The 12,124-nt window shown below is 34.4% G+C and overlaps 2 protein-coding genes across 2 annotated transcripts in view; both read left to right on the top strand.

The window, feature by feature from the left end:
• Positions 1–12,124, top strand: part of LOC139978057 (receptor-interacting serine/threonine-protein kinase 1-like) — a 117,273-nt gene that overhangs the window by 14,315 nt on the left and 90,834 nt on the right. The window lies entirely within an intron of this gene.
• The window catches only part of LOC139977280 (uncharacterized), a 31,472-nt gene that overhangs the window by 13,683 nt on the left and 5,665 nt on the right, over positions 1–12,124 (top strand). The window contains exons 3-9 of the mRNA XM_071986566.1: positions 1,391–1,426; positions 7,556–7,616; positions 7,997–8,073; positions 8,763–8,820; positions 9,268–9,585; positions 10,504–10,727; positions 11,324–11,461. Coding sequence (XP_071842667.1) covers positions 7,999–8,073; positions 8,763–8,820; positions 9,268–9,585; positions 10,504–10,727; positions 11,324–11,461 — 813 coding nt within the window. The 5' untranslated portion in view covers positions 1,391–1,426; positions 7,556–7,616; positions 7,997–7,998. The remainder of the gene's footprint in view (positions 1–1,390; positions 1,427–7,555; positions 7,617–7,996; positions 8,074–8,762; positions 8,821–9,267; positions 9,586–10,503; positions 10,728–11,323; positions 11,462–12,124) is intronic.

The raw sequence follows: 12,124 nt of genomic DNA, 5'->3' as shown, positions 1-12,124 counted from the left end.
ACATACTAAGAATTAAAGTGATTTCTGTTGCAGTGGTGTTGCCAGACATTTGAATCTTGGTTGGTGATATGTCTGTTTGTGATTTCCCTCTCGGGGGAGGGGTTCCCCAGGCCACCCATTGGCGACACCACTGATCTGTTCTCAGCTCACCTAATCCTTTTCAAAAATTAAAGAACATTTTAGATGGCCCAATTCAAGCAGAAATTTGACAGATTAATATTGAACTGAAAATATGTCACTGTTATGTAAAGTATCTTTATAATTTGAACGTTTGTTGGAAAGATAACATGTTTTGTTGAACATCCCTCAGAATATTGTAGTTTTGATTTCTGTTTTTTTTTTAATATGATAATGAAAATTATATAAGAATATATAAGTGGGTTAGTGGAAATAAAATTACTGTTCGGTGGATATTGACAATTATATTTCTTGATTGAATACCATTTTTAATGTACTTTGTGTGTGACTGTCACAATGATTTTCTGGTCTTTATAGCCTAACATGATTGGATGTGAAGGCGAAGTCACTCCATGAAGTAGCACCTTTCAGTAAATTCCTCTGCATTAACAGATCATAGAATGTTGTCTTTGATGACCTTAAAAGCATCTATATTGAAGAATTCCAGCACTTAGCCAACACGGAGGATCAATAGAAAAGCTTGTTCAATCCAGAATTTGCAGTTTATAAGATTGACAGTATAGCTGTGATGTGTAATAATTCAGTCTAAAGGACCGACTGCTCAGTCTGATATCAGTCTAATAGACTGAAAGTATTCAATCTAATTAAGACTGGTGCTGCAATAAATCAGTCTAAACTGCTGACTGTTCAGTCTAAAGTGGTTTGATTTTCAGTCTATTAGACTGAAGAGTATTTAGTCTAATTAAGACTGACCTTCAGTCTTTACATTTCAGACTGGAATTCAGTCTAAGTAGTCTGATCCCTTATCCCATCCATCATTAGACTGAAATTTCAGTCGATTAGACTGAAATTTCAGTCTCTCATTTTAAGAGAGTGTGTTCTATCTTTGAATACTTCCCTCTTTTCCCTACTCGTCATCTTCTCGTCCATGGTATCCATCTGATCATGTCATTGAGAAGTTCATTATTATGACGTCACTTAGTGTGTTATGACTGGCTTAAGACTGTACTGTCTGTAAAGCTGATGTATGTATTCATGATATTAAATCTTTGAATATTTCGGTGACAAGTATGTCTCCTATATTGACTTAAGTGTGCTCAATGCAGATGTGCGTTTACCCACCAGGAATAGTTTACTGCGATATTTGTGAAGGTATATCATTCTTGTTTATATGTTTTTTGCTTCGCAGTATGATATGTTTTTGAAACACAATTTCAACATCTCATGACAATAACCTTTCGCTTCGTTTCAGGATCTTGACTTACAGGTTGATCTAAATATAGAAGAGGTAAGAGAGACAGAGATTTACGTTCCTGTTATTTAGTAACGGTAATTTTATTAACAGGGAAGGCGTTGTTACTTTGTTACAAAAACACTACAGCATAAGACTTTGATTCTCATCAGGGAGGAAAGATTTATAACTGATGTGTAAAGAACAGGAAGCAAAGATAAACCAGTTACAAATTAATATGTCGAAATGATGATAGCACTGTTCTCAATGATCAAGTTGAGGTGCGGCATAAATTTCTTCCTTCCGCACACAGTCAAAGAAAAGCTTAACAAAGAAACGGATAGACTTTTAATACCACAAGATTAAGTCCAATGATGGGATGTGTTAGAAGACTCACACAATATTCGAAAATATTTTTTAAAAAATTCATCTGTCAACTCGCACACAGACCATCCCCCTCCCCAGGATATGCTTACTTATTATTTGATTTCACTCTGCTGATGTGCAGATTTTAATTCGTTACTAATTCAAAAAGTATCTAAGAAGCTCTTTTTAATGTTCAGTAAGTCCTTAGTTCATTCATGTCTGCGCGAAACAAATTTTCGCAGGTTATTGACTGTGAAAGGAACTGAAAAAAAAACTTTAGTCTTTTGTAGTTATATGTATAATGAACTGGAACTGAATTTCTTTTTACCGAGACTATGTATTTTCAGTGTAAATTACAGTAGCTTGGCAAATTAGCTGCCTGGTCCTACACTCCCCCTAGTTTTAAAAGCAACACAGAACTACCAAAACGTGCGTCTTATCAACGCATGAATAATAATATTTCCCAGGGCATTAACGCTAAAGTACAGCTGTAACTTAAAACGTGTCTGGTATTAAATCCTACCCTGAGATGGGGATAACACATTGTGGCATGTAAAATATTATCGTACAGTCAACAAATAGATGTGATTCATTTATTTATTTTTTCTTAAATATTTAATTAAAAAAAATCTTCATCACTAGGATATGGTTGTATTTGATTTTAATTATTGTGTGGGTTCCATGTGCACTAAAATTTTCTTGAATTATTAATAGAACTGATAAATCTGGTGGTTTGGTCTCTCATGGTCGGTACAATGAAAAGAGAATTAGTTTTAAGATGTTCTTAGAGGCTGTTGTTTGCTCAAATTATAGATTCTGATAAATAAGAAATTATATGTTGTATTGATACAAAACTATAATGCCATCACCTTTTTATAATATCAGAATTGGGAACGGCTAAAAGGAATTGAACGGAAGAATAATTCTTGCTTATTATATGACAAAAATTGGTGAAATCTTCAGTAATATTGTCACCATCTTAGTTCAATCAGCACTTAACAGATTTCATTATTCAGTGTCTGTGATATTTTTTTCTACTGACAAGTCCGACAGTTTATAAGTCAAGAAAAACCAACCTGTTAATCAAACACTCTAAAGCACAGTTCCAGAAGGAACGACAAAGATTCCACTCATAGTTGCGGGGAAACTCTGTAAACTCGTTTCGAATGGCTTTATTTGATTAGCAGAGCGTTGCCACGAGAACATGTACACAACCTGTCGTAACCTTTGATATTTGGTCGTGATAAGGAGACGGAAGAATTCTTAATCGGGGATATATGGGAGTTGGTTACAAAACCAAAATAAGATTAACAGTTAGACTTCATTAACTATATTCTCTGTTTTGACTTCCTGTGATATCATGTTATTTTGTTGATTTAGGGTGATCAGACACCTGTATACAGTATATATAACAATATATAATATATATATATATATATATATATATATATATATATATATATATATATATATATATATATATATAAGTCTTTTGTATTGCTGCATAAGAAAAGTAATATATTAACATCATTTAATGTCATATGACGATTCAACAGTGTTACCGTAGTGTTACAATTTGCTCTACACCCAAGGGATAACTCTTGAAGTATATACTTAAATCTCCCATAAATCACCACTGCGGTATTCTTTGATAATATAAAATCATTAGAATCATTCTCTTTGGTCGGGGAGGGGTTGGGATGGTTAAGGAGGAGCTAAGCTTTTCGCAGAAATTCGATAAACGATGCGGTTAAACTTGCATGTAAGCATCATCACATACCCGTCCAACAGGAAAACATCAGTTAATGCAATTGAAGAGATAAATTGGTCCGTATGTTGGTAATGTGAGTATGAGTGAGTCTAGAAGCAAGATGATTTACTAGGTTGTGAGGGTATCCGTTGGGTTAAAGCATCAACAGTATTCGTTGTGACACGAGAGCATTCACTCTGGCATATATGTTTTCATGTTAAATTTTAGAACACTAGAAACATAAACAGTTGATGTGTTAATGACTGAGTGATGACGTCATACCGTAGATCCTCACAGAGTGGATTAAATGGAGGAGGGTGTATCAAGTAAGTTCCAATTCGGGTCCCTTTATATAAAAGACATGACAGCAACGGCTTAGGTAGGTAACGATCAAAGTTAATTTGGGATGGACATGAGTGCATGAGAGTTGAGTCTCTTCCAACAAGGGTTTAAAAAAAAACATTTATCGAGCGATATGCTTCCCAAATTGTTGCCAGTTCAAAGCCTCAAGTGACATTTCGAGAAGGTTTACGCTGGTTCTTATCTTCATTAGTTGGTTATATTCTTAGCACAACCTGTTACTGTTAATTTTTTAAGGTGGTTTATAGTCGTTTTGTTTTTCAGTATGAAATCCAATTTTTGAATATTGTACCAACCATTATTTCTAATGTTAGTCAAAGTGAGCTAGCAATGAATTAGAATTACACATTATTTTTGAAATTTTATTGTGGTAAATTTAATGAAAACATTAATTTGAACATGTCGTTGCCTAAACTAATTTACAACAGATGACACATATAACACCAACTGAGGAGGTGCCATTCGGCTTCTTCTTTTTGGGGGATTTTGCTTTTTTACATTGTTTGTAGTGAAACCTAGTTAATACAGCTAACAAATAATGTTCTTATGGGCGTTAAGCATCGAATAATGTCAACTTTTGTCCAAAATGAACATGAGTGTTGATTTCAATGCACGTTTTATCTGCCTTCCTAGGGCCCATTTCAATTCTGTTCAAATTCGTCAGTAGCTTACGCATGCAGCTAAGACGTAATAATGCTACATCAAGCATTATTTATAAGAAATTAAAGTAATGGAAATTGGGTGTGTACTCACCACGCAGGCGACAGATGAGTTGACTTGACTTGTAGTTCCATCGTTTTAATGCGGTGAGAGGGAGGATTCGTCTGAATTAATTGTTTAATACTACAATATGTTACCCAAAGTTGAATAAAGATGTAAATTAACCCCACCCCATCCCTTTCCATGGACGTCTTTGGTCCACCAAATTTCTTCCCCGGAATTTAAGAAGTAACTCAAAGTTTAATATATTTGTAATACATCACGATATATTGCGTCTGTAGACACCTCTTGGACAAAGCTGTAAGACGTAGTCATGGGGATGCAGGAACAATTTAAATTAGTTACTTACATATATAGCTGTTTTTATGTTAATGGCAAATTTCCCTTGGATTTTGAACTTAAAACCATCAATTTTTTTTAAAAATATTTTCATAAACAGCAGCCAGTTTCACCCTTCAACTGCCGGATTGCCTTTCGTTATGATTTAGAAGCCGCTATACTGATACAGAGAAACTAACAATATAGAAAGAAATAATAATTAGGTTATTCGTGTTTCATGAGACATTCATTCAGTTCGTTCAGAATAGAGACATCATAAAATAAATACACACAACTCTCATAGTTTTTCTTTATTTCTGCAAATCCTGTGGGGAACGTTGGATTCATAGCCATTTTTAAGTAAAAAAAATACAGCGAAACATGAGCAACTAAAAACAATATCTGCCAAATAATTTTCAACAGGTGATACCATATCTGCTACTTGAATTTTTGACAATGTGCGATAGTTTTAACTATCTTGAGATCTCGTTGTTAGCAAAACTACGTCAAACTTCTCATTATTCCATCTCTTTAACCCATTTTCGCTGATATTTTTATGGAAAATGAGGAATCTCCGTCCTTCTCCCATGATTACATACAACATACACATCATCATAATGTTCAAGTTTAGTTTAAGGTAGGCGCTGCCACTAGCCTGCTAGCTGACTTTATGCTTTACTTGTCAGATATTTGATTGTCAATCGGAAGTAATCTTTGATGAAATAATCTTTTTTTTTTACATTTTTTATTTTATTTGCAGCAAATACAATAGTAACTACCAGACTTGGTAAAATTAAAATAAATTAACAATAAGGAGGCCCTTTTTAGCATTTAACTTCCTATCGATTTGAGATTATTTTAAAGTGAGTTTAATATGCTTGACATCATTGAGAAGTTAGCACATGTCTGCAGTTTTACTCGTTTGGTTCTTTGCATTTGGAGGAAACGGGAATTCGCAATACACGAATTTGTTCCTATCGTGCAATTGTTTGTATCTGTAAAATGTTGGAAGTGCGTTATAAAGTAATAATTGTTGAATGCTCCTCCAAATTACTATTTTAGTTTCAAGTTTTTGTATATTTTACTATTTTCGATGACTTGGAGGACTGGTTTTGGGTGAAAAAGAAAAGTGGGAACAGTAAAAACAGGAACGATTGTTTTTATACGCTTGGGTTTAAACAGTAAGCATCTTTGAATCTTGTTAAAATATCATTGTCACAATTCTTGCTCTTCTTAATCCTTTTTGAAAATCAAATTATTCCGTGTTTAGTGCGTTTTCTATCTGACCAGTGGACAGTTGCAGGGTGAAAGGAAATTATTCGGAGATCTGCGTACAGGAATAACAGGCAGACATAGCAAACTTAAAAAAGGATGACCTTTGTTTTTATTCAAGCAAGACAGTCTAACCCTTTTTAAGTTCAGAAAATGACCTCTACTTAAGTGACCTTCAAATTTAAGAAAACGAAATGTAATAAATTATAATAAATTCACAAACTCGTCTCATGAAATTTCAGCCACATCGAAGGTAAAATTACGAAATGGCAGTCATTTAAACGTGGTGGCAAAAAGTGACAGAAGGCTGGCAATATCGCACGATAGAGATTACTCAGCTAAAAGTTTTCAGCTGAGCTAATGGGTGCTCTCTTTTCAGGAGATTTGGAAGATTTTGGAGTATTTCCTTCCCCTTGAAAAATTAAAGAAGTAAAAAGATGAAATATTCCAGAGAGCTTTCATAAATCACTATCAGAGAAAATCGAATTTCTGGAAAAGTGAAAATGTCATAGCTGAAATCCAACATGGCTAAGTAGACATTCCGGAGTAATTTATTCCTTTTCTGAAAAACATTGTCATGCTTTTAATTTGCTACAAAAGAACAAGAAGAGCCAGGAACTCTGTGGCGTCCCTTCACCGGACCGCATTAGAGAGGTGTGAGATATATTCACAGTGTAAAGAATTAAGAGTAAAAAAAATCCCCTTTCTGGCACGTATTTATGTTCTTCAAATTACTAGCAGGGGCCAAGAATTATCTAAAAATGATGCCGCTTTCGGAGGCTTTGTCGCACCCCTGTACTCCCAGCAAATGGCAGTGTACACAATCGTAATTTCTGAACGGCTGTAATTAGCCTCTAAAAGTTAATTATCCCATTTTTGGTTCCGATGCTTTTCATCCATCGGAACATGTGCTGTCAAGTGAGTATGCCTGTATCGATGAGGGTGCGTATGGAGGGATGGGGGAGGGGGATGCGAATGTATTTCATCGGGGATATGTCTCTTGGTTCGTATGCAATCAACTTGCAACACTCAGCTTGAAAGTTTTATAACAAAAAACATCGTATTAACGGATAAAAATTGTGCAAAGTTACAAAATTGAACAGTGAGTTAAATTTCGTAGACAATTAGGTTTCGCATTACTATTTAATTGAAATACATATTATGCTCCTTTTACGCAAGTGAATGGATCATCGGAGCAAATGTAGTTCACACATTAGATTTAAATACCGAAATGTGGAACGTGAGATTATTAAATCTTTCCTATGGTTGTAATATTGTAAAAGATACTTTGATGGGAAATTTAAATTTCAATCTCAGATACTCTCTTGCTTTCATTTTGTAAGTTTTTCTTGATGTTACATCTGTATCCAATGTTCGAATTGTTGGTTTTACCTTTTTAGACGATGTTACAAAGATAAAGAAGGCCTCCTTTCAAACAGCATGTACTAACAAACGTAAAAGGTAGGTAGTGTTAACCACTATACTTTTAAAATCATACTTTACAATATCATTACGTTAATTTACGGACATTCATTTGCTTAAACTATGAATGATAAATTCCGAGTAACTTCAAAAGATGTACACTACAAAGATTTGGACTATGCAAGTTCGTATCTGACTTTCCAATGATAGAAATCTTAATAAAAGAAATGAGATTGAAACGGAATGGTTAATCCATCACGGTATTGCCCCCTCCCCCCCCCCCCCCATTACCCTTTTTCTGTTATTTTTTAGTTTACTTAAATGAGCATGTGTATTTGTATGTTTAAGTATTTGTTTTTCTTATTTCTTCCCGTGTTTCCTTGTTAAATCCATTACTTACCTATTCACCACCAAACCAGAGATGAAAGAGGACACCAAAGAAATTGGAGAAAACAAGAGGCGTTTATCAGACAAAAGAAAATTTGAAGAAGGAAGTGTAAGTTTTCGGCAATAATAGCATTTCAAAAAGCATATCAATTATTCATTCAGTTGGCTTATGTGTGCGTGGTGTGTGCGTATGCGTGTGTACTTAATGAGGGATATATCTCTTGGTTCTTATGCAATTAACTTGCAACACGCAGCTTATATTAATAAGTATTGTATGAACGGATAAAAATTGTGCAATCAAAGTTACAAAATTGAGCATTTTGAGAAACATATCCTTTATTCATTCGAAAGTGAAAACATTATCAATTTATTGCCAGTTAATCTTTACTACGATCAGTTGTTTGAAGGAGATAAGAACGTACTCCTGCCCATTATTTTCAGTCAATTGTGACATGCCTTTTGCGATAGTTTAGTTAACGGTGTGCATCACATGTTGTTTAGTTCCATACGTATCCCATTGCAATATACTCAAATTTATTGCGCATTGAGATCTTGAAATTGATTTTTCTACAGTGGATTGAGAGCAATGATAACCTCTATGGTAAACAACTTTTGATGATACTAGTGATTTATAGCTGAATTTATCAAAACACATATGGTACGAGCAATAAATCATTTCTACAGTATCAATGAAAACCTTTTGTTTTATTAGCTGGGGCTTATACAGCACGAATGTGTCACTTCTGTTATCTCAATAAACTATCCTGGCATAATTGTCCTTCCTTTTACCGTGCGCAGGTGACGTCTGCAGATGAAGTATCAATTCATACAGGCGAGAACATTAAGAAGGACGAAAGTAAGTTGTGTATTAAACTGCTAACGGTTGAAAGACATGTATTACATGACTAAACTCGTGATTGGTATCTGCGTATCATAGTGTACACCATATGATTTGAGAATTTGTTGGCGATTGTATTGATAGCAATGGAACAAATGAAGTGATCGTCAAAGGTACTAAGCCAAACATTATTCTGTAAAATGACGAAAGAGCAAATCAAATGATGGAACCAAGATGGATCTCTTTACATTTACATATAGGGCACGGATTTGGTACGATCTCGGTCCACGTGTTCAGTACGAACAATCAATAATCGCGCAATCGAGGACTAAATATAAAAAGAGAAAGTGGAATATGAATATCGATAAACCAGTGAAAACTTAGTAGAAACAACAGTCTGTTAAATATGAAGAATTTTTCATCTGCCAACATATTTCAGTTTTTCTTTCTTGTTCTCTTCGTTAGGTGATACTCATTCCTTGAGAGCAGAATCAAAGATCGGCAAAGGCGGTGGAACGCTAGACATTCAAAATACCGGTGTCAGCTTAGAAATACCTCCCGGTGCTCTGCGACTTGAATATTTTATCCGAATGAGAATAATTCCACATCATTATCTGGATGAAACTGAATTATCGTTTGCTAGTAACTCCTCAGTAGTGGTAGAAATCCTTCCCAATAACGTTCAGCTTTTAATACCAGCAACACTAACATTACCTCACTGTTTGGTTCTCAAGAAAAAATGTGAACGGAAAACAAAGGTATACAGCAGTCACCATAAAGAAGGTAATTTATGGGGGTTTTCTTTGAAAAATAAAATGGTGTGACCCCATGTACGAATGACTGTGACATATTTTGGGGTTTCAAATGATACAGCGGAATGTTACATGTACTCAATATTCAAAGTTACATGAATAGCCTGTGATTATTCTTATCATTGAAAAGATTTATAAAGCATCAAAGTGAAAACCAAACCATACAAAATCAAAGTAGTAAGATAGACAAACGTAAGAGACAAAATAATAAAGTTTATAACCAACAAATAAGTTTATAACCTCTTCATAAAAATTAAAAAAGTATCACGTCTACAAATTTCAACAGGCAAACTATTCCATAGTTTAGAAGCATTAAAGCAAAAGGCGCGTTCTCCTAACTTAAAGTGAACCCTAGAACGAAGAGATCAGAACGATTAGATGACCGAGTGAAGAAACCATCGGTCCTAAAGGACAGCAAGTCCCAAAGATAGTAAGATTCCGCGTCCTTAGGGAAGCGTGAGAATCTTAAACTGTGTTCGGTAATTGATAGAAAACCAGTGAACCTGTTGCAGGAGGGAGAACTAGCAGCATTCTGAACATGTTATAAGATATTTAGGCAATCCACTGTATAAACAAGTCGAAGGTCAAGGTCACCAATAAAAAAAGCATGAGTGAGGTTGTGTAAAGACTGAAAACTGAGATACTTCCTTCGTGTACGAATTCTGTAAAGTTGACCAAAAGCAATTTGACGTCTTTTATTGATTTGTAAGTTTATAAGTAAGTGAATACGAACAAGTTTACATTCAGGGAGGAGTTGTGTTGTACGTTTCTAAATGAAGAGGGAAATCAAAATGTTTTATATTATAGGTAATGCTTTCAGTTTTGTTTTCAGGAACTTTCTCTGAAGCTCAATTCTATTTTTTTATCACATATTTGCTTTTTGTCTTAGGCACCCGACCACAATGGGAAGAGGAAATAAATACTCAGTGTGAGCTAACTTATCAAAACTGTGTGATGCGGCTTAACAATTTCTGCTGGATTAAATTTACAATTGGTGATGAAATAGTCGAGGCAAAGAGGATTGTATTGTTTGCCGCTCAGCGATTTTCGTCCACTAAATATGTAACATTTCTTGATGTACAGTATTACTGGCAGTTACCAGGTTGCCGAAAGGTAAGTAATTTTAAATTACTCGACCTGTGTAAAATACTGTTAGTTAGTGCAATACGGGGAAATAGCCGCCCCCCCCCTCCCTTAGAACGTTCAGCTCCCGTCACATAACAACTGGCTGCCAGTGGCTGGATATACTTAAATTCGTTAGTAGCTTTATCAGTCAAAGTTTCTCCTTAATTATGAGAAAAATATCAACGTACATACAATTTCAATAAATGCCAATCTGACTTTGGTTCAGTCACGCAAGATATGCATTCTCATTATGTGAGTTAAAAATGAGAGGAAAAATAACCCTTTATAATTTATAATTCTGTTTTATATAATATGTATCTAATGAAATCGAATTATGATCATTTACATCTTACTAATCATATAAATATGTATAGTGAGCAAAGATAGCCATAAGCTAAACAGTACCCTTAGGGTTTAACCGTTTTTGTAATAGACTACAATGTACAGATACAGTTAACATTATGTGGAAGGGATATGTCATCCACCATCTGCCCTTAACCATTCTCTGATTCACTACAACAACCTTAATCAATGATATTGCTTTACAACCTACACTGCATTTTCTCTCTGTTTACTCTCAAAAGGTTCTCAAATTGAATGATGCCACTTCGTTGCATGAGAAAGCAGCCGTGTTTTACAAAAAAGGGCAGATGCCTCTGACAGTTTTGTTTGAAAAAGTAGAACCACCTATTTGGAGATATAAAAATAGAAACAAGAAAAAGGTTGGTTGGAATAGTTGATTTATAAATAAATTAGCTCAAAACTATTATGTTATTAAGCTTGAATATTTTTTTTTCGTATACTTTATTACCAGCAGAAGCACATATGTGTAATATAAATGTAATTGAATCTCACTGATTCATGAATATCATACAAACTAGTGTATGACACACCTCGTTTGTATAGGGAAGTAGCAATACCGCAGTATAACTATAAAGCCTGCACACAAAGTTGCACAAGTAATGAATTTAAAAGTATTTGCTATTGTAACCGCCACATCTATTAATGTGTCCAACCTAGTTTTAATCACCACCGCCAGTGCAATTGGAAGAAGTAGCTTTATCAAACTTTTAGTATAATGATCCTGTGATAAAACGTTTCACGAAAAACAAATATCATTTAAATATATTGTATATGACATTCTGCTGGTAAGTTTATTATTAGTTAAGTGCCGGTTCGGCTTCCATTATTTCATATAAACTCGTCATTTCTGTGCAAAAATCAGGTGAATAGTAGATCCGTTTAAAATAATTTAAAATTAAAATAAGAATCAATTTATATTACCAACGGTTTTGCTAGTAAGGTAATAGATGAAAGAATGATGACATATTTGAAAGAATTTGTTTCTGCAAATGTATTGATCAAAAAACCAAAAATTGACATTT

The sequence above is a fragment of the Apostichopus japonicus genome, chromosome 12 (assembly GCF_037975245.1).
Source record: "Apostichopus japonicus isolate 1M-3 chromosome 12, ASM3797524v1, whole genome shotgun sequence".
Taxonomy (NCBI): Eukaryota; Metazoa; Echinodermata; class Holothuroidea; order Aspidochirotida; family Stichopodidae; genus Apostichopus; species Apostichopus japonicus.
Note: the sequence above shows the minus strand (reverse complement) of the source record. Positions and strands in the feature narration are given on the sequence as shown.